Here is a 23477-nt window from a genome sequence, read left to right as displayed (position 1 = left end):
GAGGCCACGAATGGGAAAACAAGGCCTCGGTCATGGCCCTCTATCCTTACTTAGCACGAAGATCTGGGTGTACCGAGCCTTCTTCTGCCCTTTCAAATTGGAACACGCCAATTCCTGGAGGAAATGAGAAGGTGTTGTATTGTCATCTGAACTAAAAACAAGTAACTAGGTTGGGGAGGACACTGGTGCCGAGACTGTGATTACCACTGCTGCCTTCTGCTCCCGAGGCTGGTAACAGATGCTGCTTCCTGTAAATGAGTGCCTGGCACCAGGACGATCCTGCCCTTGGGATCTGGAGAAAAAGCAGCAAGCTTATTGCCACCATTAAGGACAGTACTGAGGACGCGGAGCAGAAGTCACCTGCTCACGCAGGGCGTCAGAGACACGCAAGCCCTGAGCTCTGCAGCCCTGCGCTCATGGCAGTTGCTGATGGAGATTCCGCCTCACAGACCTATCAGGATAACTAATGAGATATTTTCAGAAAGCACCGAAGACCCAGAAAAGCACCTAGGAGTTTCCGTATACATTCCCAGCATAGGAAGGCCAGCGCACGCAACAATGTCTTAGATGCAACAGTGGATTTTCTAAGACACAGCTTTAGTGATTAGAGCTAGTTTGGTGTCAGATTTGGGCTAGAACAAAATGCACTGAGGAAGATATCAGGCTTTTCGTCATGAATAAGAATAGGGTAACGGATTTCTCCACTAACAGCTCTCTTTTGAAACAAGTGATTATCTGTATAAAGACAAATACAAAAAAAATTCTCATTAGCTGAATTAATTGATTTCAGTTAATTAACTGAATTGCTTAAATTTAACAAGCAACCCTCTGAATCAGTAGTTCTTATCTTTCTGAAGACCATTTGAAAAATCTGAAAATTTATGTATCCTTTCCCCAGAAAAATGCATACGTATTTTGCAGTTGATTTAATAAAGCTCATCACCACCACCATCAAAGCCAAAGTGATTTTAACAGCACTCAATTAAAATGCCTTTTGCAGCTAGCCTCTTTTGCAAGACTGGTTTTAAGTTTTGGGTCTCCTGGTTATTGTAGGGGGAAAAGGAGGGGTCCCAGGAATATTTGCAAACGAGCTGACGTCTGGGTTGGCACCTACAAGGAATGGCCAGGGATGTTTCCCCTTCCCTTCCATTCCCTGGCCTCATATTGAAAGCAGGTTTAAATGTTCCTCTTTTGAAAATCCTGGACTTGCAGGGGCACACATGCGAAAAGCTCTGATAACCCCTCACTTCAGCCTGGCTCCAGGAAAACAAAGTGGAAGCAAACGTTCGGCCATGCCACCTGGTTGGGCTCCTCCTTTGTCTAACCCCCTGGAGAGAAACCCTAATGAGAGTAATTTGGGAACACGGCCTTCTCCGGGACAGGAAGATCACACACGACGTCTCCTGACAAGGTCATGGTAGTAGCCCCACAGCCCCTCAGGGGGACTCTAGTGTATGAAGAAAGGAGCAGATCTTGTGACACAAAGGGTGAGATGGATTGCAAAAGTTATATTCAAATAGTGATAAAATACTGACATACAGGATTTATCTCAGGGTTCGGGCTTCTAAAAAAGACTTGTGTTTTCGTCTTTATCATCAGTTCCTAGAAGGAAGCCTTTGTCTTCCCTTCCTAAGCTGTTGCAGCGAGTTGTGCAGACACATGAGCAGGTGCTGATGGAGACTTCGAAGTTTTCACTCTCCAGTTTCGCTTCTTCCTGGGCCCCTTTAGCAGGTTCCTGGGAACTTACTCTTGTTTCTCCATCTGAAGGTGATAGAAATGGTGGAGTTTCATATTTATACGGTACTTTTAACTTTCTTGAAATGTCTCCCAGGTAAGCCTCATTTCTTCCCACTTACAGGTGGGAAAACGGGAGCACACGTAGATGAAGTAAGACACATCAACTCCTGGCCCCAGCAGTGATGAGAACACGGAAGCACTAACTGGTTCTTGGGTATTGGGCGGTTTGTTAGCACCTCACATGCACAGTCTCATTTACTCTCCCCAAAACCCTAAGCAAAGGTACAATGATGATCCCTATTTTTCAAGCTAGGAAACTGGGAGAAGGTTCAGTTAGCTGTTGCTGCAGTAACGCTGTGTAACAAACAGCTACATGTGCTCAGTGGCGTACGACAGGAAGTAGCTGCTGATGTCATGCATTTCTGGGTTTTCGGGGTGCTGGCTGTGCTAAGCTGAATTCAGCCAGGGTGGTTCTGTTCCCTGTGTCTTTCATCCTCTTGGGCCAGTGGACTAGCTGGGACATATTCTTCCCATGGTGCTGGTAGAGATGAAAGCAACAAAGTGGAAACACAGGAGGCCACTTAAGTGGTAGGCTCAGAACTAGCATGGGGCTAATTCCTTTTAACATAAAATTAGCCAAAGCAAGTCACATGGGTGAACCCAAACTCAGAGAATGGGGAAGCACACCCTGCCCAAGACAAACCATGGCAAAAGTAGATGGAGGGAAACATGAAGAACTGGAACCCAAGCTAGCCAAGGGGCAGGGTTGGAATTTGAACAAGGCTTAAAACCCAAGTTCTTAACTACTATGTTACATCACAGGGACTTAACAAAGGGCCACTATTCTTATCTTAAAAACTCAATAGAGTTTTATAGATTGAATGAATTGAATGAATTGAATTGAATGATTTACTGTAAACAAACATGAGAGTGGGAAAGAAAAGCTCTTAGTAAGAAGCAAGGAGGGAAGAAGAAGAAATGGGACAAAGAAGGAATTTGTAACAATAATCCGTTACCCAGTGGTCACTATTTACAGGATACTGTACTTCTGTTTACATCATCATTTCAGAGCAAATGAAGAGAACATCTCATTTTGTCTTCTGAGTGCCTCTATTGGCATGGGTCAAAAGTTTTGAGACTCAAAGTCACTTTTAAGTAGTGATTTGAGAGCTGTGCCCTGTTGCAGTAGCATGCTTAACTTTAGATAAGTCAGGGACACTGTGCTCTCCTGGAGAGGATGCAAGGGCCAGAAACATCAGGGTCTGACCTCAAGAGGAGCAGTTGGAGAGCAAAGCCAACATTGATGAGCCAGACAAAGACAAACAGAAAGGAATGGAACAATGGCTTAAAATGACCTATGAAGACTTATGAGGTTGGAATAAAATAAAGATATGGATAAAGAGTTAAGAGACCTTTGCCTGCCAGGGAATGGATGACCTAGTTTCTTTAACTTTGGAGCTAGATTGCTGGTGTCAACTACAGATAATCTCACAGGAGATCAACCCTTATCAAGGGCAGGCGTCCAAATGCCACCCCCCAGCAAGAAGCCAGTGAAGGCTGGAGAAGGGGTCATTGCAAAAAGAGATGACACACCCCTCAGCCATCTAGTAGCTTCCCACCGGGATTATGACATTCCCCTTTCCTCTTTTTGAAAGCAATCTGTTTGGATTACCTGAGACAATGATTCTACTCTCCATCTCCTTATTCCCCTAATCTGAAATCATACTTAAGGAATTACTGACATGCTCTTTGCTCCTCTCTGGACATGTGCATGCCTCATTGCTGTGATACAGAAACCTGTCTGAGAGGGAATGGGGAAGAGAGCCCACAGAGGACCACAGGTGACTCTGGGGCTGGCCAAGGGAAAAGGCAATAAGAGGAAGAAGAACAATAGAAGGTCCTTACAAGAGAAGGGAGACAAGCTCTCTCCTCCTGGTGACATCACTGAGACTTAAGTCTCCAAGTAGGTGCTGAAGCCCAGCAGGTAGCCACAGGGGGACCCCTGTGGTGCATTCTGGAGTCACTCATCTGTACTTTGCCTTCCTCCTCCCTCCTACCCTTCCATGCCAGGTGTCGCTCTTAAAAGACAAACTCCTCTTCTGTAATGCCGCTGTGAGACATCTTACTGATCCCAGAATAAACGGTTTCTGAGAAACCAGGAGATAAAAAAGAGAATATTGGGAATATTTAGTCATTGACAATCACATCAGACATACCCTAGGCCAGGCAAGTCATCGTGGAGGACAGTTAGCAGCTCAATAGGCTCAAAAGTGCTTTCCTTTTTATTGTTACTCTAAGGCAAGAATTCCCTTCCTATATCTTGGAATTTCCCATAAGAGCTGGGGCCTGGGTGATAGAGATAATAGTCCTCACTCCTTGGATTTATTGAGCACTTAACTCTGTGACTAGCAAGGTGGCCTAGGGTGGACAAGTGATTTTGTTGTGGAAAATCAGCACCCTTCAAGGTGCTTTACAAACATTATATTATTGAATCATCTCAACAACTCTATAAGGTAGATCATCTTACAGTTCCCATCTTATCAATAGGACAGTTGAAACACAAACAGGGTCAGCAACTCCCGCCAGATACACAGCCATGAAGTGACTGAACTGAGCTTTTCACCTGGGCAACAGGTTTCAGAATTTCTGCCATTAACACTGACCTATATTGTCTCACACACATGACACCTGGGAATGGTCCGTGAAAATAGTTACCTGCAGACTTTGAGCCCCAGGGACATTGTTGCTACGATTAAGTAGACATTATGATTAGAATGGGCTTGGGCTTCGGTTTGGGGAACCTTGAACCTAATTTTGGATGTACGCCCAGCCCACAGTTCAAGAAAGAGTTTGACTTGCTTCTTGAGAATATGATCCCTGAATCTGGTGGGATGAATTCTGAGATTGTGCAAGGCTCTGCCCTCTCCCCAGTAGAGCGGCCAGCCTTGCTTTTTGACTGACCAATGTCCACTTATTCTTCTTCCACTATAAGTGCCTGACCTCATTTTCTGTCTCAATGTACATGGTGTAGGCCAGCTGATATGTGAGTGGACATGTGACCCAGGCCTGAACGTCAGCATATTCCTGCTTCTTGACCCAAGAAGGCCCATTCAGTCCCTATTTGGGCATATTACTGGAACTACTGGAAAAGAGAAGCACTTTTCCTAGTGTCAGAGAGGCTAAGATACAGTCCTAGAGCTGTTAGGGGTCACTTGCCCCAAATAGAAAGAACCTGGTTTAGTAAAACCAATAGAAAAAAAGCTGATGCAAAATTAAAATATGAAAAATCACTAACGCTGAAAACATGTTTGGAATTCCCAAATCCGTCTGTTCCTGAACTCCCTCTAAACATTTCTGTTATACAAATCAATAAATTCCAATTCCCTTTTTTAAATTTGAAGCCAGATTATTTGAGGTTTCAGCCCCTTGTATCCAAGAAAAAAAAAATCTGGCTAGGACACCTGTGGGCAGTTGAAAGAAGGCACACCCCTCAGTTCCTACGGTTTAAGACCTCCCTTCCTTCAGAAGCAGGGTCCTGGGAATTTCCTCCTGCTAATGGGGAAAACAGCTGATATCAGATGCTTGACTTTTTAATGAGGCAAAGATCCAGAAACAACCAGATGTTTCTTCACTGAGATTTAATTCCAGCCTTTTCTTCCCCCCTTGAGAGAGGGTTTGTTCGGGCTTATCCCCACCTCCAGTCCTCCCCTGCAAGACCCCAACTCCCAACGCCTACTCCTTCACCCTATCCCACCCTACAGCATTCTGCCTCATAAAAGACTTTGAGAGTATTTTTAATTACAAAAGCATAATTGCATGGAAAATCCATGGCTATTATCAGGACCTCAAATTAAAGAATGTGTCTTGCATGGACTAGAGATCATTTAAACAATCAGACTATTTCCAAGTTGTGTTCAAGCTAGAAGACAACTAGATGAAATCTTCCCCTGCCCCCCTCCCACCCCACACAGAGGCTGAGTTAATGGCTCTTTTATTCTTTTATTCTCACGAGTTAGCTCCATGTACCTGGCCTCCATTTCAGTACTTTCCCTTAAGTGAGTGTTTACTTTTCTGTATTTTGAACTAGACTCAAGGATCTTTGAGCGAAGAGATTTTGTCTTTCACATTTTACCTCCTTTTACTCAAAAAATAAATCAAGGTACTCTCTGCTTGCCTAGTGGCAGTTTTATCCTTATTATGAGGTGGAGGCTCTAAGTTAGTGTTTCCCAAACTGTGTTCCCTGGAGCGGCAGCGTCCATCTGGGAATCTTTTAGAATGCGAATTCGCAGGCCCCAATCGCTGAATCAGAAACAGAGATGGGGCCCATCAGTCCCTGTTTAACAAGCCTTGCAGGTAATTCTGATACACGCTAACGTTGGAGAACTACTGCTTGTAGGTAGCCTCTTGCTGCCCGGTGTATGGTAGAGTACCAATAGTATCAGCAACGCTGGGGAGCTTGTTAAACGTGGCAATTTAATGCTCTGCCACAGATCTGTTGGTGTGGCCCAAGAATCTGTGTTTTAACATGCTTTCTGAGTGATTTGTGTACTTTAGAGCAGTGCTTCCTAGATTTTCAAGGTCATCAAATTACCTAGGGATCTCGTTAAACCCATGTTCTGATACCCAAGAATCTGAACTTCTAACAAGCTTCCAGGTGAGATTGAAGCTACCAGTCCATGGACCACACTTTGAGTAGTAAGGGCCTACAAAGAAAACAGAAAGTTCTGCAGGACTTCGGGGAAATTGTGGGAGGGGGCCTAGGGGCATCTCTAGACCCACTACCATCCCTCTCCCCAGATCGGCAGAGCAATTCTGGTTTTGTCTGATTGATATATCATGCTTTAAGGTACATTTTTATTTGAAATAGGAATTCTGCTGCAAAACAAGTCTTTGGAGCAACTGTGTTAGAGAAAATAGTCAACCTTTAAAGTGATAGACTTGCAAACCTAATTATAAAATAAATGTCATAGGGTACATTAGCGTATGTGCAGGAAGAAGCTGGTGGATATTATGTTTTTTAACTTTTTTTTTAAAGCTTTTACCAAATTTCCATATTGAAGGAAATTTGAAACATGCAACTGAAATGAGGATTCCCCATGACTAGAGACTTGATTTAAAGTTGGAAAGTAAGCCCAAGTTTCAACTGACTTCAACATGGCAACTTTGCATACTTCCTTCCTGTCTGAAACTCAGCGGTTCCTCTCTTTTTCATGCTGTTTCCCTTCCCTTCTGGCTTCCATGAATCTGCAAGTCCACCTCGGCATTGGTCTGTTGTACCTTTCTAGGTAGGGATGAAACAAATTTGACTTAAGACAGGTTCTCATGACCTTATAATACCATAATTTTTCTACTCATCCACTCGCAATAATTTCCACCCTCCTTTTCCACATCTCTGTGTTCTAATAGACCCCGCATTGAATCTTTTTGAACAACGCCTCTGATTTCTGTCCCTTGTTTCCATTTTTGTGGCCTCCAATTCCAGTAGAGTCTTACTCAGTTTATACGAGCACAGTATATTTTCTGAACTATTTGCCTCAGACTTCTCCACTCCTTCTCCTTCTAAGTCATCCTCCCAGACTTATGTTTACACAACACGTGTTTATTTATCCTCCCTGTGCAAAAACATTAGGACTCCAGGCAGCCTATAGGGATAATATCCAAACTGTTCAACATTCAGGATCTTCAACCACCTGATTCCACGTCGACTTTCTACCTCACATTCTCAGGATCCTCTGTCTGGTTAACTGGATTTTCAGGGAGTTCAAACCCATGGATACATATTAGTCTTGGCCTCCTCCATGTTTCTGTGGTTCCTTTTGCATCAGTTGTGTGAAGAGAAAAGACAGTGTTCACCTTTGATTTGCACAATCATTTTGTGGCTGACTTGCTCAAATTTTTTTTTTAAAGGAACACGTTCTCAGAAAAAAACATAATAAGAGCTCCATGGGAAAGATACCTGCAGCTTGGGAAGAAGTTACTACACTCACCATTTAAGCTCTTTGGAGCTTTACTTTTTATTATTATTATTTTAAATGAATGACTCCTTAGAAAGAAATAAAATTCCCTTTTCAGGATAGTTAAGAAAAGACTGTGCAGTCTTGATTACAGCAGAGTGGGAAACTGTGGTAAGTGGCATTATTTTCTCATACACTTTTATCATAACACCGAATACTTCAAAATTTACAAGTCCATAAAGGCTGATCTTTTTTTACTTTGGTTTCAATAAAGACAAAACTGGAAATGCATATGTTTTCCTGAAATAAAAGTCTTATCTGAAACAAGATTCCTCACATTCTAGAATGATAAGGTCTTCAAAATAAGAATATTTCTGTCTATACGACATTCATAATCCCCAGACATATTCTGATTATGAAATCCTAGTATGAATTTTATTAAAAGTTATTTTAGGAAATTAAGAATATTTTTTGTTTTGGTAGTAATTCCCAAGGGGGTTGTCCTGTGTTGGGTTCCCCAGCTGGAGACCCACAGGTGAGGATTCATGTACAAGTGGTTTACTCAGGAGGTGCCCAAGAGATGCTGTTAAGGGAGCGGGGGCAGCGGGACAGGAGAAGGGAAGGAGCCATGCACAGTTGCAACCTCAGGGAAAGTTCTTTGGAGGGTGACTTCAGCCTCATCCCACAAAATCTCTGCAGCATGAGTTTTCCCCAACCCACTGCAAGGGGACAGAGCATTACACTCGCGAATTTGTCAGTTCCCATCCAGGCAAGCGCTAGGGGTTTCTGGTGGTGAGTCCAAACCCCATACGGGTCTCACTCTCTGTGGCTGCAGGCAAAGTATGTGCAGTAGCCAAAGGGCAGCCATCAGAAGAAGAGTCACATATGTGTGAGCTGTTCGAGGCAACAAACATGTCAAGGACAGAGAAAGATGCAGGAGAAGAGGCCTAAAGGCATCTGGATGAAGCACTGATGGTGGCCACTAGACAGTGCTTCCGATATCCTGGAGCCAGAAAATTCCTATGAATATGAAATTCTCAATAATTATCTGCTCAATCAACAATTATTAAGAACAGTGTAAGCATGGACATGCTACTTTTCTTTGTCTCTATTTCTTCATCAAATAAATTAAAGTACCTACCTCAGGATTTTTATGAGTATTACACAAGGTGATAAACATAAAACATTTCAATCACTTCATAGTGTAACAGAAATTAATAATTATTCATTTTAGTTTTTCAACTTCTTTACAGTTAGTATTGTACTTTTATATATTTGGGCAGTGGTCTTCTCTTAGCGCCATGATACATTAGGCCAGATTCAAATTATGTACATGAGGTAAGAATAATACTGGGGTGAAATGAGGAATATATTTTTAGTAACAGATCAAAAGATGGTTAAACTGCATAAGAAAAGGAAGGGAAACAGGAGCTTGGTCATACATAGCGGAAACAAAAATATAACTCATTTTGACACTGATGTAGAAAAAAATAGGAGTTAGAGGCTTGGATACCATCTGAATTTATCATTTTGCATCATTTTAAACTCTAAATTTACCTATAAGTCAAGAAGATTTAGATCCTTTGTAGGAACATTTATGGAAAAAAACACCAACAGAGTTTGGTGGAAGGAAAGAAATAGTAACAGAAAATGCAGTATATTCAAACTTTCTAAAAAAAAATTAAAATGACACCATGGAGACACCTTTATTAACACTGAGAAATTATGTTGAGCCATATAAAATCACCAATACTTGGACTTTTTTGGCCTATGCAAACAGCAATCTCACATGATTCAACCTAATACATAAAAGCCTATTGGAAGACAGTCGTCAATGTTCTTCTCTTGCTCCTACACATCTCGTTGGCTTTGCTAAGGATGTGACGCTCTGGCCCATTTCTCAGAGTTGTGTTTGAAGCCAGCAAGCACCTGTGAGTAATGAGGAAGTGTCTCCTCCTGGGATAAAGAGTGGGCTTGCTTACTGCTTGCATTAAAAGCAGTGAAGTCCTCAAGCTCAGTGTTTCTCTCCTATAACACAACTCACTGCACTAGCAGGTGTCATCTGGGCTCTCTGAGATACTGAGAGCAAGAGGAGCCAATGTGAATATGTCGATGCTTAAGCTGCTTGCTGTGCTGTGAGTAACGCTGTCCTGTGTCCCTGACTCCGTTGTCTCATGTCTTCCAACATCCATGAAACAGTAACAAGGTAACTTCTTAGCTTTAAAGTAGGGTAATATCAAATCCCAGACCCAACAAAGTCACAGGACAAGATACTCTCAAGATTTCATTAAATGCATCAGTTGTGAAGCTTTCCCAACCTGTTGCCATTTAAGACCGGGAAGTTAAAATTTCCTTAAGAAAGATCTGTGTGGTTGTTTCCACCCTTGCTCTTAGCATCCTGTCACAGGAAGTAAAAAAGTTTCAGAAGAAGTATAAAACATGTCCTGGACCTCAGATCCTCCCATGGCCTCAGAGCCATGTGAAGCCCCCCAAGAAAGCTATGATGGAGTCCTAGACTCTTGGAAGAATCCAGGTAAGAGGTTTCAGGCAAGCGAATAGCTCTCATCTCCATCTGTTCCCTTCTCCTTTTATTTGCCCATAGGCTCAATCTTTAGACATAAATTAAGCTTTGTAGGTCAGAGTTCCTATAATACTTAGAGGTCCAAATTCTTAACGGTCATAGAAACTAAAACACAGGATAGGTGAGAGCTGATAACCCATGTTCTAAGGCACAGCTCCCTCACTTTCTTCTTGAATATGGCATTGGGGGTCACACTAGTTTTCTTCCCTCCTAGGCTGACTACTGATGAGATCCTACCATTTTTTCCTGACAATGCGATTGTGGAGTTGGTGTTTTTATGTAAATAGCTGTTCTCTGATTCATTAAGCCCTCTTGCCCCTGACATTTTTTTTTTCTTTCTGACCGTTATCAGCCACACACTGGCAAAACAGGGAGAAATAAAGAGGACAAAGAAAGGCAATAAAAGGGTTACAACCAAGAAGTGTATTGTGACTGTGACCAACAAGTAAATTTAGAAATGGGTGACTGAACATCCAAGAATGCTCTGTCAGCTGGTTACAGCTACAACATTTGTTCAAAGCCTGACAAGTGCTTAGCACCATTTCAAGGTGTCACACAGAGACACATAGGAAAAGACAGTCATAGACACTACCTTAAGACCACTTGCTGCTTAATAGACAAGACAGCACAATTAAATGCCTGTATTCCTGGATATGCACAATCTGGCCCTTGCTTACCTCTCTACTTACTCTTTATTTCTCTCATAGCACCTGTCGCAAGCTGCAATATTCAGTTTATTTATTTGTGTTCTTGATTATTATGGCTCCCCTGAGCTGAGAGTTGCCCTGTATGCAACAGTGTGTCCATTCCAATTATTTATAGCTGCCATCCCCAATCTCACCCACTGGAATAGAAATTCCAAGAGCACAGGGACCATGTCTATCTTATTCACCGCTGTAACCCCAGAGCCTAGCAAAATGTACCTAGCAGATTCTCAAAAAGGATTTTTGAATGAATGAATGAATGAATAAATAAAATATTAAATAAATAAAGCCAGCAACAGCTATATAGAAAGATTATGTAACATCTTCTGAATGCTGCTACTAGTTCAATAATATAAAATTAAAGGTGAACCTGGTTCAAAAAAATGAGCAAATTTTAAAAAATATTTAGATGAGAAAAAACGTCTCTAGGCCCCAAGGTAGCTGCCCTGAAACTGACCACAGCGGCCTAAATGTGCATGGCTGAGATCAGCAGAACTTCCCAGCTGACCTAAAGATTCAGCAGTCACTGAACTTTAGAGTGGCTTGGTGTGGCAGTGCTGTAGCAATAACTAATACTATACTCTTTTTTTTAATTTATTTTTTATTTTATTTATTTATTTTTCTTATGTTGTTAGTCACCATACAGTACATCCTTAGTTATTGATGTAATGTTCCATGACTCATTGTTTGCGTATAACACCCAGTGCTCCATGCGATACCTGCCCCTCCTTAATACCCATCACAGGGCTAACCCATCCCCCCACCCCCTCCCCTCTGAAACCCTCTGTTTGTTTCCTGGAGTCCATAGTCTCTAATGGTTCATCTCCTCCTCTGATTTCCCCTCCTTCACTTTTCCTTTCCTTCTCCTAATGTCCTCCATGCTATTCCTTATGTTCCACATGTAAGTGAAACCATATGATAACAGACAAATGGATAAAGAAGATGTGGTCCATATACAAAACGGAATATTACTCAACCATCAGAAAGGATGAACACCCACCATTTGCTTCGACATGGCTGGATCTGGAGGGGATTACGCTAAGTGAAATGAGTCAAGCAGAGAAAGACAATTAGTATACTCTTTTAAAGTAATACAAATTAATTACCAGCAAAACACACATGAAAATGCAAACATGATTCATCTTTATTGAAATGGAAAGTGTCTTTAAATTATTTGATTCCTCTTTAATCTCAGACAAACATCTTTCCTGCAGCCACATTCTCACGATTGCAGCTGAGCAGGCCTGGGTAGGACACACTCAGAGAATAGACATGAAGGAGACCAGCAGGCCCAGTCCCACAGCGGTAGATGTCACCTTTCCAGCACTGTCTGAGTCCCAGTATTTCTCATAGACATCATCCAGGACCGAGAGCACAGCCTCCATAGTTTCCTCGCAGGTGGCCTGAATCTGAGATGCTGGCAGGACAAATCCATATGTACCATTGTCCCTCAGCTCAAACGTGTATGAGAAGGGGATCCCAATGTCCCGAGCCCAGTCTCTTGAAGACCCGGATGTGGTATCTACAAACAGAAGCGCGAAGGCAGAGGCAGACGTTATCCTGCGAAAGGACAGGTGTCTGGCTATTTCAGGGAATAAAGGTTCAATGCAGCAACATGAATGAACTTTTTCATATTAAGGATTCATGGATGGCTGTCTTCTCCCTCTCATTGATATGAAACCCTGTAACGCAGGAATTATGTCTCGTTTATCCTGTCTCCCCTCACCACCTCCCAGAGTACCTAGCATTATGCTTGGCACATAGTGGAAGTTTGGTTAAAGTTTCTCCACTGAATCAAAGACTAGACAACCTAGTATAATGAGGCAAATGAACCAACATATAAAGGAACAGAAGCAAAATGAGCAACAAGGAAAATAGTATGCAAATGTTATCCCAGTGGTCGTCCGGTGGGTGGAGGAGGTGGTGGCTGGGGACAGAGGAAAGCTGTGCACTGTCCTTTTAACTAAATTCTTTTCTGTGTTAGATCCTTTCTCCAGGCCCTACCTGCTTTGCTTTCTCAGCCTGATAGGTCCTCTGAGAACTGAACCAACTGACCAAGGGTCACTGGAAAATGTCCTTCCTGTTAATTCCTGTACCTTCTCACTTGCAAGCTCTTTTTAACTGAAGCCAGAAGGAATTCTGGTCTGAGCCAGGGTATTAATTTTTTCTGTTAGCTCACACCTTATCCCTAGAGAGCATAATTCTGTATTTGTACAGACTCCCTTTTATCCTTGGTCATTTTGATTTGTACAACTTCCTGTTGACCCCCGGAGCTCTTCCATCCCTCTTCTGCCCACCCCACTCCCCAAAGTCCACTGGCTTCTTTTGTGACTTAGATACTATTGAAGAGGCAAAAAAAGCTACTTACATAAAATATCTGCACTCGATCCAACTCTATAATTGGTTCCATGCTTTTTTTTCAATGCATTTGCTGCCTTCTGTCCAACTTGGATCTGTAGGTGGGAAATGCAGAGACAGATATCTGGTGTTAAAAATAAATCCAACAATCCAGAGGGTTGGGTGTTTTGTCCAAATCCATCTCCAGAGTTCCAGACCATCCTTCTAACTTCCCATTGGGCCTCTATACCTAGGTAGCCTTCTGGTACTTCAGATTCAACACACGCACACCCAATTTCATCATTCCCCCACTAATAAAGCCATTCTGGTTTCCATATTTCTGACTTACCATGCTCCCCCAAACACAAGTAAAATCCTACAGTCACCTTTGATCCTCCTTCTTTCAAATGGTTACCAAGTTGCATTTCCAGCACCATCACCCTATCTTAGTCTCATTACCTCTGAAATGGACTATCGTCTTCTAGTACGGTTCCCTTCCTCTCATCAATCCTTATCCCAATCGATCTCCTCTGGACTCCAAGTGAATGTTGGTAGAGTAGAATTGCGATCATGACCCTGCTGAAAAGCCTTATTTTTAATTGCCCACTGAATTAACCACAAGCTTCTCAGTTTCACATTTGAGATCCTTTACGATGTGGCCCTAACCCACATTTCCAACACCATATTCTTTATACCCTACCCCAGATGGTAGTCACACTCAAGTTTTTCCACTGTTGCCCAGACATGCCCATTTCCACAGAATCTTCTACCCTTTTTCTGGACATTCCCTCCACCTGGCATGCCTTACTTCTTTTCTCTGCCTGCTGAAGTTCTGCCCAACCTCAAAAGACTTTTTCAAATGCTGACTCTTCCATGGGGCCTTTCCTCATCACCCCAACTAAATCCCCTCTCTCCCCATTCCCCCCACCATTGCTCTTTGTTCATACTTCTCTTATAACTCCCTTCTTATTTTCCCTTATAGGTATTTGATACTTCTCTCTCGGGCTTACAGAATTTCAGAGCTGGAAGCTACACACTTCCCCACACCTACCACGATGTCACCTGACTACACTGGAAATCACTCCGAACTGAGTGATTTCTAATGCCTCAGCCTCGATCTCTGCAAACCTTATCCTGAGATCAGAGCCCCTAACACTGAGAGATACAAGTGTATTGGCTGTGTTTATTAAACTTCTGATAAATTTCCTCGCATACCCTTTCAACAGTCTTTCAGTAGTCTTCTCTAAGTATTCCCCACCCCAGAATCGCTAATACTTCCCCTTAGACTTTACACAAACGCCACCCAAATCCCCTTGCCCACTCCCTGCCTGGACTGTGGTCCACCCCTGCTTTCTTTACCCCCTAGGGCAGCCTACTGCTTTTGCAGGTGCGTCAGCTCCCTTGACTTCTGACTAGTGATGAGTCTGACTTTAAACCTTCCTGGGCCTGCATTGTCCTGCATTGTTCAGTTGAATTCTAGGGTGTGACAGAGTGGTGCTTGGGCAGAGTAGGGATAGGCATGGTGAAGGTCAAAAGGAGGAGTAGAAAAGGGAATAAGTAGTGGTAGGTCACACACAGCAGCTGTGAGCAGCATCCTTAGGGCACGTGGGACTTTCTGTGTGTGGCAAAGATAAAAGAAAAAACATTCAACTGAACATATTTTCAAGAGTTTTGCCTCCTTTTTACTCACTACTGAGAATTCTGTCATGGGCCATTCACCTTCTCTCTCTTTTCCTGAAAAAAGTTTCTAAGTCTGGCTTAGTTCCTGGGCTCATGTTGTCCAGAATTGACATGATGGGTAGGAAGGGCTTGAGAAGTGCATGAAATAAAGCTGGTTTGAATCATTTATACTGCAAAGAGGTATAAGAGTTGTTTGTAGACAGAAGAGAAAAATGATAAGAAGGAGAAGGGAGTCAGAAAGAAGATTTCTGGAGAGATGAATTCTGCTAAGGGCATAAAAATGAGGGGTGAAGAGAAAAGATCAGGGTAGTTGGTATCTGTGAGTGAAATGAAGAGCCCGGGGCGGGGTGGGGAAAGAGTTGCTATGATTTCACCAGCTACAATCCCTTTTGAAGTTCTTTCAAAGTCTGGTAGAGACATGAATTGCTTTTAATTATTTTTAATTCCCATAGGTTTCTTCATTTCTCTGAATGAAACTCCATGCTAACTGGTCCACGTGGGACCTTCACTTTTATTTGGGCTATATGCATCAGCTCCAGGCTCCATTTGCCTTCCAAATGGCTCTTGCATTTTTTTTTTCTCTTCTGCAGTTTACCCCAGATGACTATTTCTTTCTTCTGATTGCCAACCTTTACTTATTTTATCCAATGTAATTATTTTCCCTCACATCCTGTGGGATGGGAAACAGTCTTCCTAGTTTCCTCTTCTTTACTGATACAAGAAATTTTGATTTTTTTTTCAATTATTCCATTAGAGATTACTATGGGGAGGTCGATAAGAGTAGGAAGTGTAAGGTATATGAGAAGTATACAGTTGTGTCCCTAGCTTACAGACTTGGTCCTTTCCAAGAAGATGAAATAAAATCTGAAGACTCTGACTTCTATCCTTAGGGGTGGACCTCCTGATTAGTCTTCTCTCTCCTTTTGACACTATACCGCATGGCCACAGAGAGCCAATTTCTCTGCTGCCCTTCTTCTCAGCCCAAAGGAACTTTAGTCAAAATAATAAAAGTCCTGGGGCGCCTGGCTGGCACAGTCATTAAGCGTCTGCCTTCAGCTCAGGGCGTGATCCCGGCGTTCTGGGATCGAGCCCCACATCAGGCTCCTCTGCTGGAAGCCTGCTTCTTCCTCTCCCACTCCCCCTGCTTGTGTTCCCTCTCTCCCTGGCTGTCTCTCTCTGCGTCAAATAAATAAATAAAATCTTCAAAAAAAATAATAAAAATCCTTTTGCCAGTAGTACATAATCTATATTTCTAAAGACCTCAAGCCTCCTTAATAACTCCCAGAGAGTTTCCTATAGGCATATATTCACAGGGAGACACACAAAAAGTTTGATGAAGGCCCTGGCATGTGTGTGGGAGGAAGGAGCTTGGGATGGGATCTAGAAGTTGATATGGAAAGAGTTCAAATGGAAAGAATGTCAGCATTTAAAACATTAGAATTTTTATAGCTCTTCTAATTTCCAAAGCAATTTAGAACAGGGCTATATATAGTTTCATTTCCCCCACATAGTGATTGCCAAGTTGTCTATCATGCAGTATAATATTTATCATGATTTCTACAAATTTTTGGTTTTGTAGATATATAGAGATTAATTACTAGTCCCTAGTAATTGTAAATAGTACCAAAAATGGAGATCTCCTTCAACTGTTGGCTTGATTCTGTGTCTTTGTGCACTCTATTAAAGCTTACTCATAAGAACCTAAAACCACCGCTAGCTAGCTTCAATGAAGTTGACATAGGCGGCAAAATTGTCACACTGTCTTTTTAATGAAAAGTCTTGGAGATGAATGTTAATGCGAACTGTTCAACACCTGAGACTGTAAGAGATACAGAACTGGAGGGCCCTTTTCCAATTCAATGTGCCCATTTCTGCATATGGCACTAAAGTGTTCTCAGTAATCCCCACCTTCAAGTTATCTTCCAGTCATGGCGATGTCAGTGCCACAGGTCTCTCCTGCCTTTTTGCCTCCTCTAGTCTGTGGCCAGAGGGCTCTAACCAGAGAGCCAATAGTGCAAAACCCTCTCACCTTTGAATACAAACTTTGCAAAGTGGTCATGTACTATCTGTCTTCCTGAGCCAAGAAGGAAACAGAATTCTTTAAAAAAAAAAAAATCCAGGGGTTACAAGCTGCTTTTTTCTGTTGGTGGAAGACCTAGCCCACTAAAGATCTATAATGGCCTGTATTTGGTAGTTCATTTGTGTTTGTCACATATCCCTTTGAGCAGAAAGTAGACATCTACAACAAATGCTGCAGGAACCGGGAAATAAGATGGGTTCTGGGCTTCTCAACTAAAATCTCTGTTTCTGCATTTTCCTTTGCTGAAGAAATGAAATTTCTAGAGTTTGGGAATAGGAGGAAATAGGACACAGTGATCTGGACATGTAAGATGATAGGAGCTCCTAGAAGTCGCATGCCCTTTCGAGCAGAGAAGCAGTGTGAGGAGGCTGAATGCATGTAGCCTCTGGAGTCTGAAGACATAAGTTCCAACCCGGGCTCTACCAACCGCTGTCATCGGGTCAGATGAGATACCGGTCCTGAAGTCCCTTTGTAAATTGCAAAGTGTTAAGCAAATGTTAGTTATTGCCACATCTTACAAAATGATCACATAGTACAAATGTCCAAAAACACTGTGAGAAAGATACTGGGGTACTACTAGATATTCTTGGTTGTTGGGGGAAGAACTCCCTTCAGCAAGGATCAATAGTGGTTTTTCTTTCTGCGCCCAGACATGTGTTCTCCGGGTCATGCTCCAGTGCGAGAGGGACAGGACAGGTAAGAGAACCAGTGGGTCCCCAAGCCTCTGTGACCTCAAGAACAGAGTGAGCTTAGCTTCCATCCATCCCAGCATTTGTTGATAATGAGGGGCTTGTTCTAAAAAAATAAAAAAGATGAACAGAGAATAACAAGTGTTGTTGAGCATGTGGGGAAATTGGAACCCTTGTGCACTGTTAGTCAGAATAGAAAATGGTGCAGCCACTATGGAAAACAGTATGATTGTACCCCTAAAAATTAAAAACAGACTGTCATATGATTTGTCAATTCTACTTCTGGTTATATACCCCCAAGGTTGAAAGTGGGATCTCAAAGAGATCTTGTATACCTATGTGCTTAGAAGCATTCTCTGCGGTAGCCCAAGGTGGAAACAATTCAAATATGCACAGACAGATGAACTGATAAAGAAAATGTGATACATACATAGATGGAATATTACTAAGCAGTAAAAAGGAGGGAAATTCTGACATACGCTACAACATGGATGAACCTTGAGGACATTGTGCTAAATGAAATAAGCCAGTCACAAAAAGACGGAAACTGTATGCTTCCTCACGTGTGAGGTATCTAGAGCAGTCAAATTCACGGAACGTGAAAGTAGAATGGTGTTCTACAGAAGCCGCGGGGACCAAGCGTTGTTTCTAATGGGTATAGTGTGTCCACTGTGCAAGATGAAAGAGTTTTGGAGATCAGTTGCACAATAATGTGAACATAGTAACACTACTGAACTGTCCACTCAAAAATGGTGAAGACGGTAAATTTTAGGTTATGCGAATGTTGCCATGATTACACATAGAAAAAATAATGTTTTAAAAAAAGATAACAAATATGACAACAATTCTAAATTTACCCTCCCTTTGATTTGTGTCTGCTGTCCTCAGGTGCGCGAAAGGGCAAAGAGACCGGTCCTTTCCAGCAATTGTGCCTGGTGCTTGGGGAAGCCGGCTTCAGAGGACCTGGATATAACAAAGCACACTTTCCCGGCCCGGCTCAGACCCCGCCGGCACGTCCCCTTACACAGTTCCCTAAGCAAATACTAGAAGCAGAGTTTAGAAGAAAACAAAGCATTGTGTTTAGCAGAGAAGAGAGCAGATATTATTTAGCCATGTTATTTTAGATATGCCATATTCCACTAACAGCTGGCAAGTTCTTTAAAGCACGGTTCAAAAGCTATAATTGCTGAACGGAGCTTCAAGAGAATTTACAGAAATGAAAGCACATTCCTGCAGATTATTAACATAATCGTCTCATTTATATTATCGATGAATACCTAAGATGTCTCCCAACTTGACACTTCATGAAACAGGTAGTTAATTCAAGTAGGTAAAGCAGCATTTAACCTGAAGCCTTCCCAGCAGGCGTCTGGCAAGGTGTAAAAAGCAGAAGAAAGAAAATAAGGAAGCGCAGAGAGAACAAAAGCAGGGCTGGAGCCTTAATCTTGAAAACGGAAACCAGGGAAAGGAAAGCCAGGGTCCCACGGAGGCTTTTGTAGAGGCTCTGGTGCAGTGGTCTTACCAGTTCCTCGTGGTTACTGGACTTATTTTTAGTGTAGCCATAAGGTGTGAGAATGAGCTGCCCGTAAGAGTGCATGGTCAGGAAACACACGATGTTCTCCTTCTTGCTCTCGACAAAGCGGGAAACAGCTTTCGTCTCCGGTTCCGACACTGGTCCGGTCCCACAGAATGTTAAATTGTGGCAGTTTTCAGAGGCGCCGGTCTCTGGAATAGACAGAAAACCACACCGTCGTCGGAATGATAGCCGTTTAGAACGGATTGAGGGCAAGGCGTCACCCTTGGTCCGGGCAACCTGCGGGTGGCAGCGGGGCTTGCCCTGGCTTGTCGAAGTTAGCTCTGGTTAAACGGGTGCACGAGGGTTGTAAGGAGGAACTCAGAAAGGCAGGAGGGCTGACATTCCGATTTAGAGACAAACTCCATGCTTCCATGGTCCACAAAGGAAGGCGCAAAATGAAATGGCTTTTTCAGTAATCTTTTACTTACACCTGCGGTGGGCCGTGAAATAGATGTTTGGGGTCTTAGGTCAGACTGTGGCATAGCCTTACTGGCCTAAGTCGCTCTCACTGTCTTACTGGCTTCCATCTCCTTAGAGCTGTTTTGCAAGGACACAGACGTCTGTTCTCCTCAGGGACGATCATAAGGACCACCTGCTGAGCACCTTGTACCCCCTGGGAGGGCGGTCAGCCCCTCCTCTGTGGCAACTCATCAAATCCCACAACAACCTACTGATTGAATGGTAGGACTACGGCCCACGTTTTAAATAAGAGAACCTAAAGCAGAAAGATGAAGCGATTTTTCCAAGCTCACACAGCCACCAAGTCTGAATTTTAACCCTTACCATATGGTTTTTAACCAGACTGCTCTTAACCATTTCTACCTCTCTATTTGCTTCTGATCCACTGGGCATGTTGAGATTCGGAAACATGAACGTGCCTTAAGGAGAAGGAAATGTTTGCCTTATTTACTTCTGCCTCCCTGGTATAAAAATAATCTGCAAGGATAATTCTCTGATTTTTTTTTTTCTTTTCTTTGTGAAAATTCATATATTTAAAAATAAAGTGATAGATTTCAAACATATTCGCTTGGATCTAGGTCTCCTTTGCCCTTGTTTAGCCAATCCCACTTGAAAAGGGTCCCACGCTTGAGTGTTGCTGGTTCTTACTGCGTGGATGATGTCATCCCTTAGGGGAAGAACACTGGTCAAGAAGTCCAGAGAGCTGTGCAAAATTAGATGTCTCTTTTTGAAAGTTGTATCTCCAGTAATTCACCTCTGTCCTAGCTTCTCTTCTCCATTTTTTTGCTCATCAAGTCATCAACTAAATGTGTACTTACTACACCAGGCCACATTGAAATTTCGATTGAGATCTGTCCCAAAACATGTGCCGTTATTATGGGATGAACGGGATTTCCTCCAAAGCCGATCCTGTAACAGAGGAACATAGAAATGCTGCTGTTCTATGGTCTCGTAAATCAGTGTCGGTGATGAGTGGGTGGCCCCGAACATAAAAAATAGTCCCTAGGATTGTCTGGAAAATTTGCCTTTAACATAACAAAGCTCGTGCGGATAATTTTTAGTCTCACAGATGGGCCAGCAACACCCAATAACAGGCACATCTGTCCAACCCCAGCGTTTCTACACGTACACCAACGGACTGGAGGGAGTATGGCCTTTTCCTCACGAGCAGATCAGCAGTGCCTGGTGGACGTGATCTGCTTACTCAGGGAAAGCGTCAGAGAGTCATTTTTTATGTCCAAGTGATACAGGACGAAAGGTAAATAGCTTGGCAGATGGAAAAAGGCCGTTCCAGGTGTATCGGTGATGGTCTCTACACATTTCTGGAAGCAGAAGACTGATGAGTGGAGATGAGCATAAAGACAAGTGTCTCCAGACAAGCTTGGAGGGAAGATTTTTATTCACACCCGGGCCGAAAGGCTGCTGCAGGAACAGGGGTCCCTGGAACGGCTTTTGGGGGAGCAAAGGGGAAAAGGGAGGAACGGATACTCTCCAGAAACAGGGGCTCTTGTTTGTGGAGTGATCTGCTTTCGAGACATTTTAAAGAGGAAGTTTTCTTTCTTTCTTTCTTTCTTTCTTTCTTTCTTTCTTTCTTTCTTTCTTTTTTTATTTTTTGTTTATTTATTTGAGAGAGAGAGAGAAAGAGAGAGCAAGCACGAGTGGGGGAGGGGCAGAGGGGGAGGAAGACGCAGGCAATCCGCTGAACAGGGAGCCTGATGTGCCAGGCGCGATCCCAGGACCGATCCCAGGACCATGGGACCATGACCTGAGCCAAAGGCAGACGCTTAACCCACAGAGCCACCCAGGTACCCCCAGAGGAAGTTTTCTATTAACTAAAAGCTTTATGAGATATTTGCCCCCTGTGTGAATGATCACAGTGGAAAATGAATGTTGGGTTAGAAGTTATATATAATTTGTGCCCCTCATGCTTCAAAACCAGGTGATTACAGGGTCGTATATGACTTTTATACCAATTTGACAGGCAGGCCACAAACTTGAAGGAGGTGGACTTGGAGAAAATTTAAGTTTGGCTGCAAAACTGGGAATATGTCAAAAACAAGCAAACAAACATCAAAACGTGCTGGATTTCAACTCTAACAAGGCCTCCAATTTCTCCGTTCTAAACTTGATGTAGCTTGTTGGCTTAACGATACTGAGTTGATTTTCATCCCAAATGGGGCTTCATTCTTTACAGGGCCACAAAACGTTTCTGTTGCTACAATGACTAAGGTCAGAAAAATGAACCTGAGTCAAGATCTAATTCATGGACTCATCCCAGAACCACACTCGATGTACTCACTGTTGTCCAAGTATAGATGTAACCATCTATGTTAAGAACGGGAAGCACATAGAAGTCCAGGTTTCTAAGGAACCTTCCTATCCTTGGGTTGTCTTCATAGTTTTGTAGAATCTGGAAATTTAAGAGAGAAACATTTGAAATGCTCTGGGGAAGAGGTCTTTTTTCAATTTTCTAACAATTTCACCATAATTATAAGAGGTGATTGCACGTGGAACTTCTACCCTGCTGCTCTCCAACCCCGCCTCGGTTGTCCTATTTGTTATGATAATGGTTCTCAAGCTTTATTTTGCATCAGAATCACTGGGAGGACTTGTTAAAATACACTGCCTACACTGCCTAGCTCTCCTCCCCCACCACCTCCCCCTCCCCGGAATTCTCTAGGTGGAAGGTGGTGAGGGGAAGCCCCAGAATTTGCATTTCTAACAAGTTCCCAGTTATGTAGATGCTATTGGTCTCGGAACCAGGCTTTGAGAACTGCTCCTTGTGGGTTTCTTTCTGTTGTGGTTTCTGAAAAGACTGACACAAAAGTACCTTCTAGGGTATAGCTAATATGTAACAATTCACTGAGCTAGGTATTTCCCACAAGCTAAATCTCTTCATCGGCACCACAGAGCCCCTGCAGAGGCCCTTCCAAGCTCCTTCAGCAGGGGAAAAACGAGGGGTCCTGGTGTTAGAAAATTTGCCCAAGACTCTCTGAGAAAGGCAACACCAGGCTTTACTCATCTCTGAGTTCCACCATGTACTGTCTTCTACACTTAGATATGTTGTTTACCTTCCAGTATAAATTATTGCGGATACACTAAAAAGAGATCAAAATACCTCAGTTTTCAGTGAAGTTACTTATAAATTCCATTTCCCTTGGGGTGAAGGAGTAACTCAGTGGAGAGCTGCATTGCCTACCTGAGAAAGAAGCATGCTTTCTAAATAGCTGAGATGTGACAGGTATTTTGTTGGGCAGTTAACAATTACGAGAAAGCTAAAGACACTTACTTCTTTCACAAACCATTGGCAAAAAGCGGGGGCAATCCATTCCCTGGCATGGATTCCACAGTCCATCCAAATGATCTTCTTGGGGTTATTCGACGGTTGGCTGATCTGGAGGGGACATCCGTGCTCTATTACCAAACAATTGTTTATCATCATAACCCGCTGTGCAAAGTTATCAGGTTTGTTGTTCTCCTACAGGCCCCTTTCTTCCTCCACTCTGTGAGTCCAAGCATGAGGCAGGGGTGATGGGAGAGATGCCCACCACTCTTCCGTTCCCGTCAACCCAATCTTCTTTCCTTTCTCCCTGTGCCATTCTTGTGCTCCGCTTGAGCCTCACTCCAGCAAGAAAGATCCCCTCCTCTTTCAGAGAGGTGGGCCGGGTAGGAATTAACCT

At 43.0% G+C, this 23477-nt stretch overlaps 1 protein-coding gene across 3 annotated transcripts in view; it reads right to left on the bottom strand.

Moving 5' to 3' along the window:
* Positions 1-12118: 12118 nt before the first annotated feature.
* CPO (carboxypeptidase O) overlaps positions 12119-23477 on the bottom strand; it is a 45737-nt gene continuing 34378 nt past the window's right edge. For all 3 annotated transcript variants that reach the window (XM_034655061.1, XM_034655062.1, XM_034655063.1), the window contains 6 exons: positions 23087-23191; positions 22097-22207; positions 20616-20706; positions 19285-19487; positions 13345-13429; positions 12119-12498 (listed from right to left, as the gene is read on the bottom strand). In XM_034655061.1, coding sequence (XP_034510952.1) covers positions 12236-12498; positions 13345-13429; positions 19285-19487; positions 20616-20706; positions 22097-22207; positions 23087-23191 — 858 coding nt within the window. In that variant the 3' untranslated portion in view covers positions 12119-12235. The remainder of the gene's footprint in view (positions 12499-13344; positions 13430-19284; positions 19488-20615; positions 20707-22096; positions 22208-23086; positions 23192-23477) is intronic.

This window comes from Ailuropoda melanoleuca, chromosome 2 (genome assembly GCF_002007445.2).
Source record: "Ailuropoda melanoleuca isolate Jingjing chromosome 2, ASM200744v2, whole genome shotgun sequence".
Lineage (NCBI taxonomy): Eukaryota > Metazoa > Chordata > Mammalia > Carnivora > Ursidae > Ailuropoda > Ailuropoda melanoleuca.
This window is presented reverse-complemented; position numbering and strand designations above follow the sequence as displayed.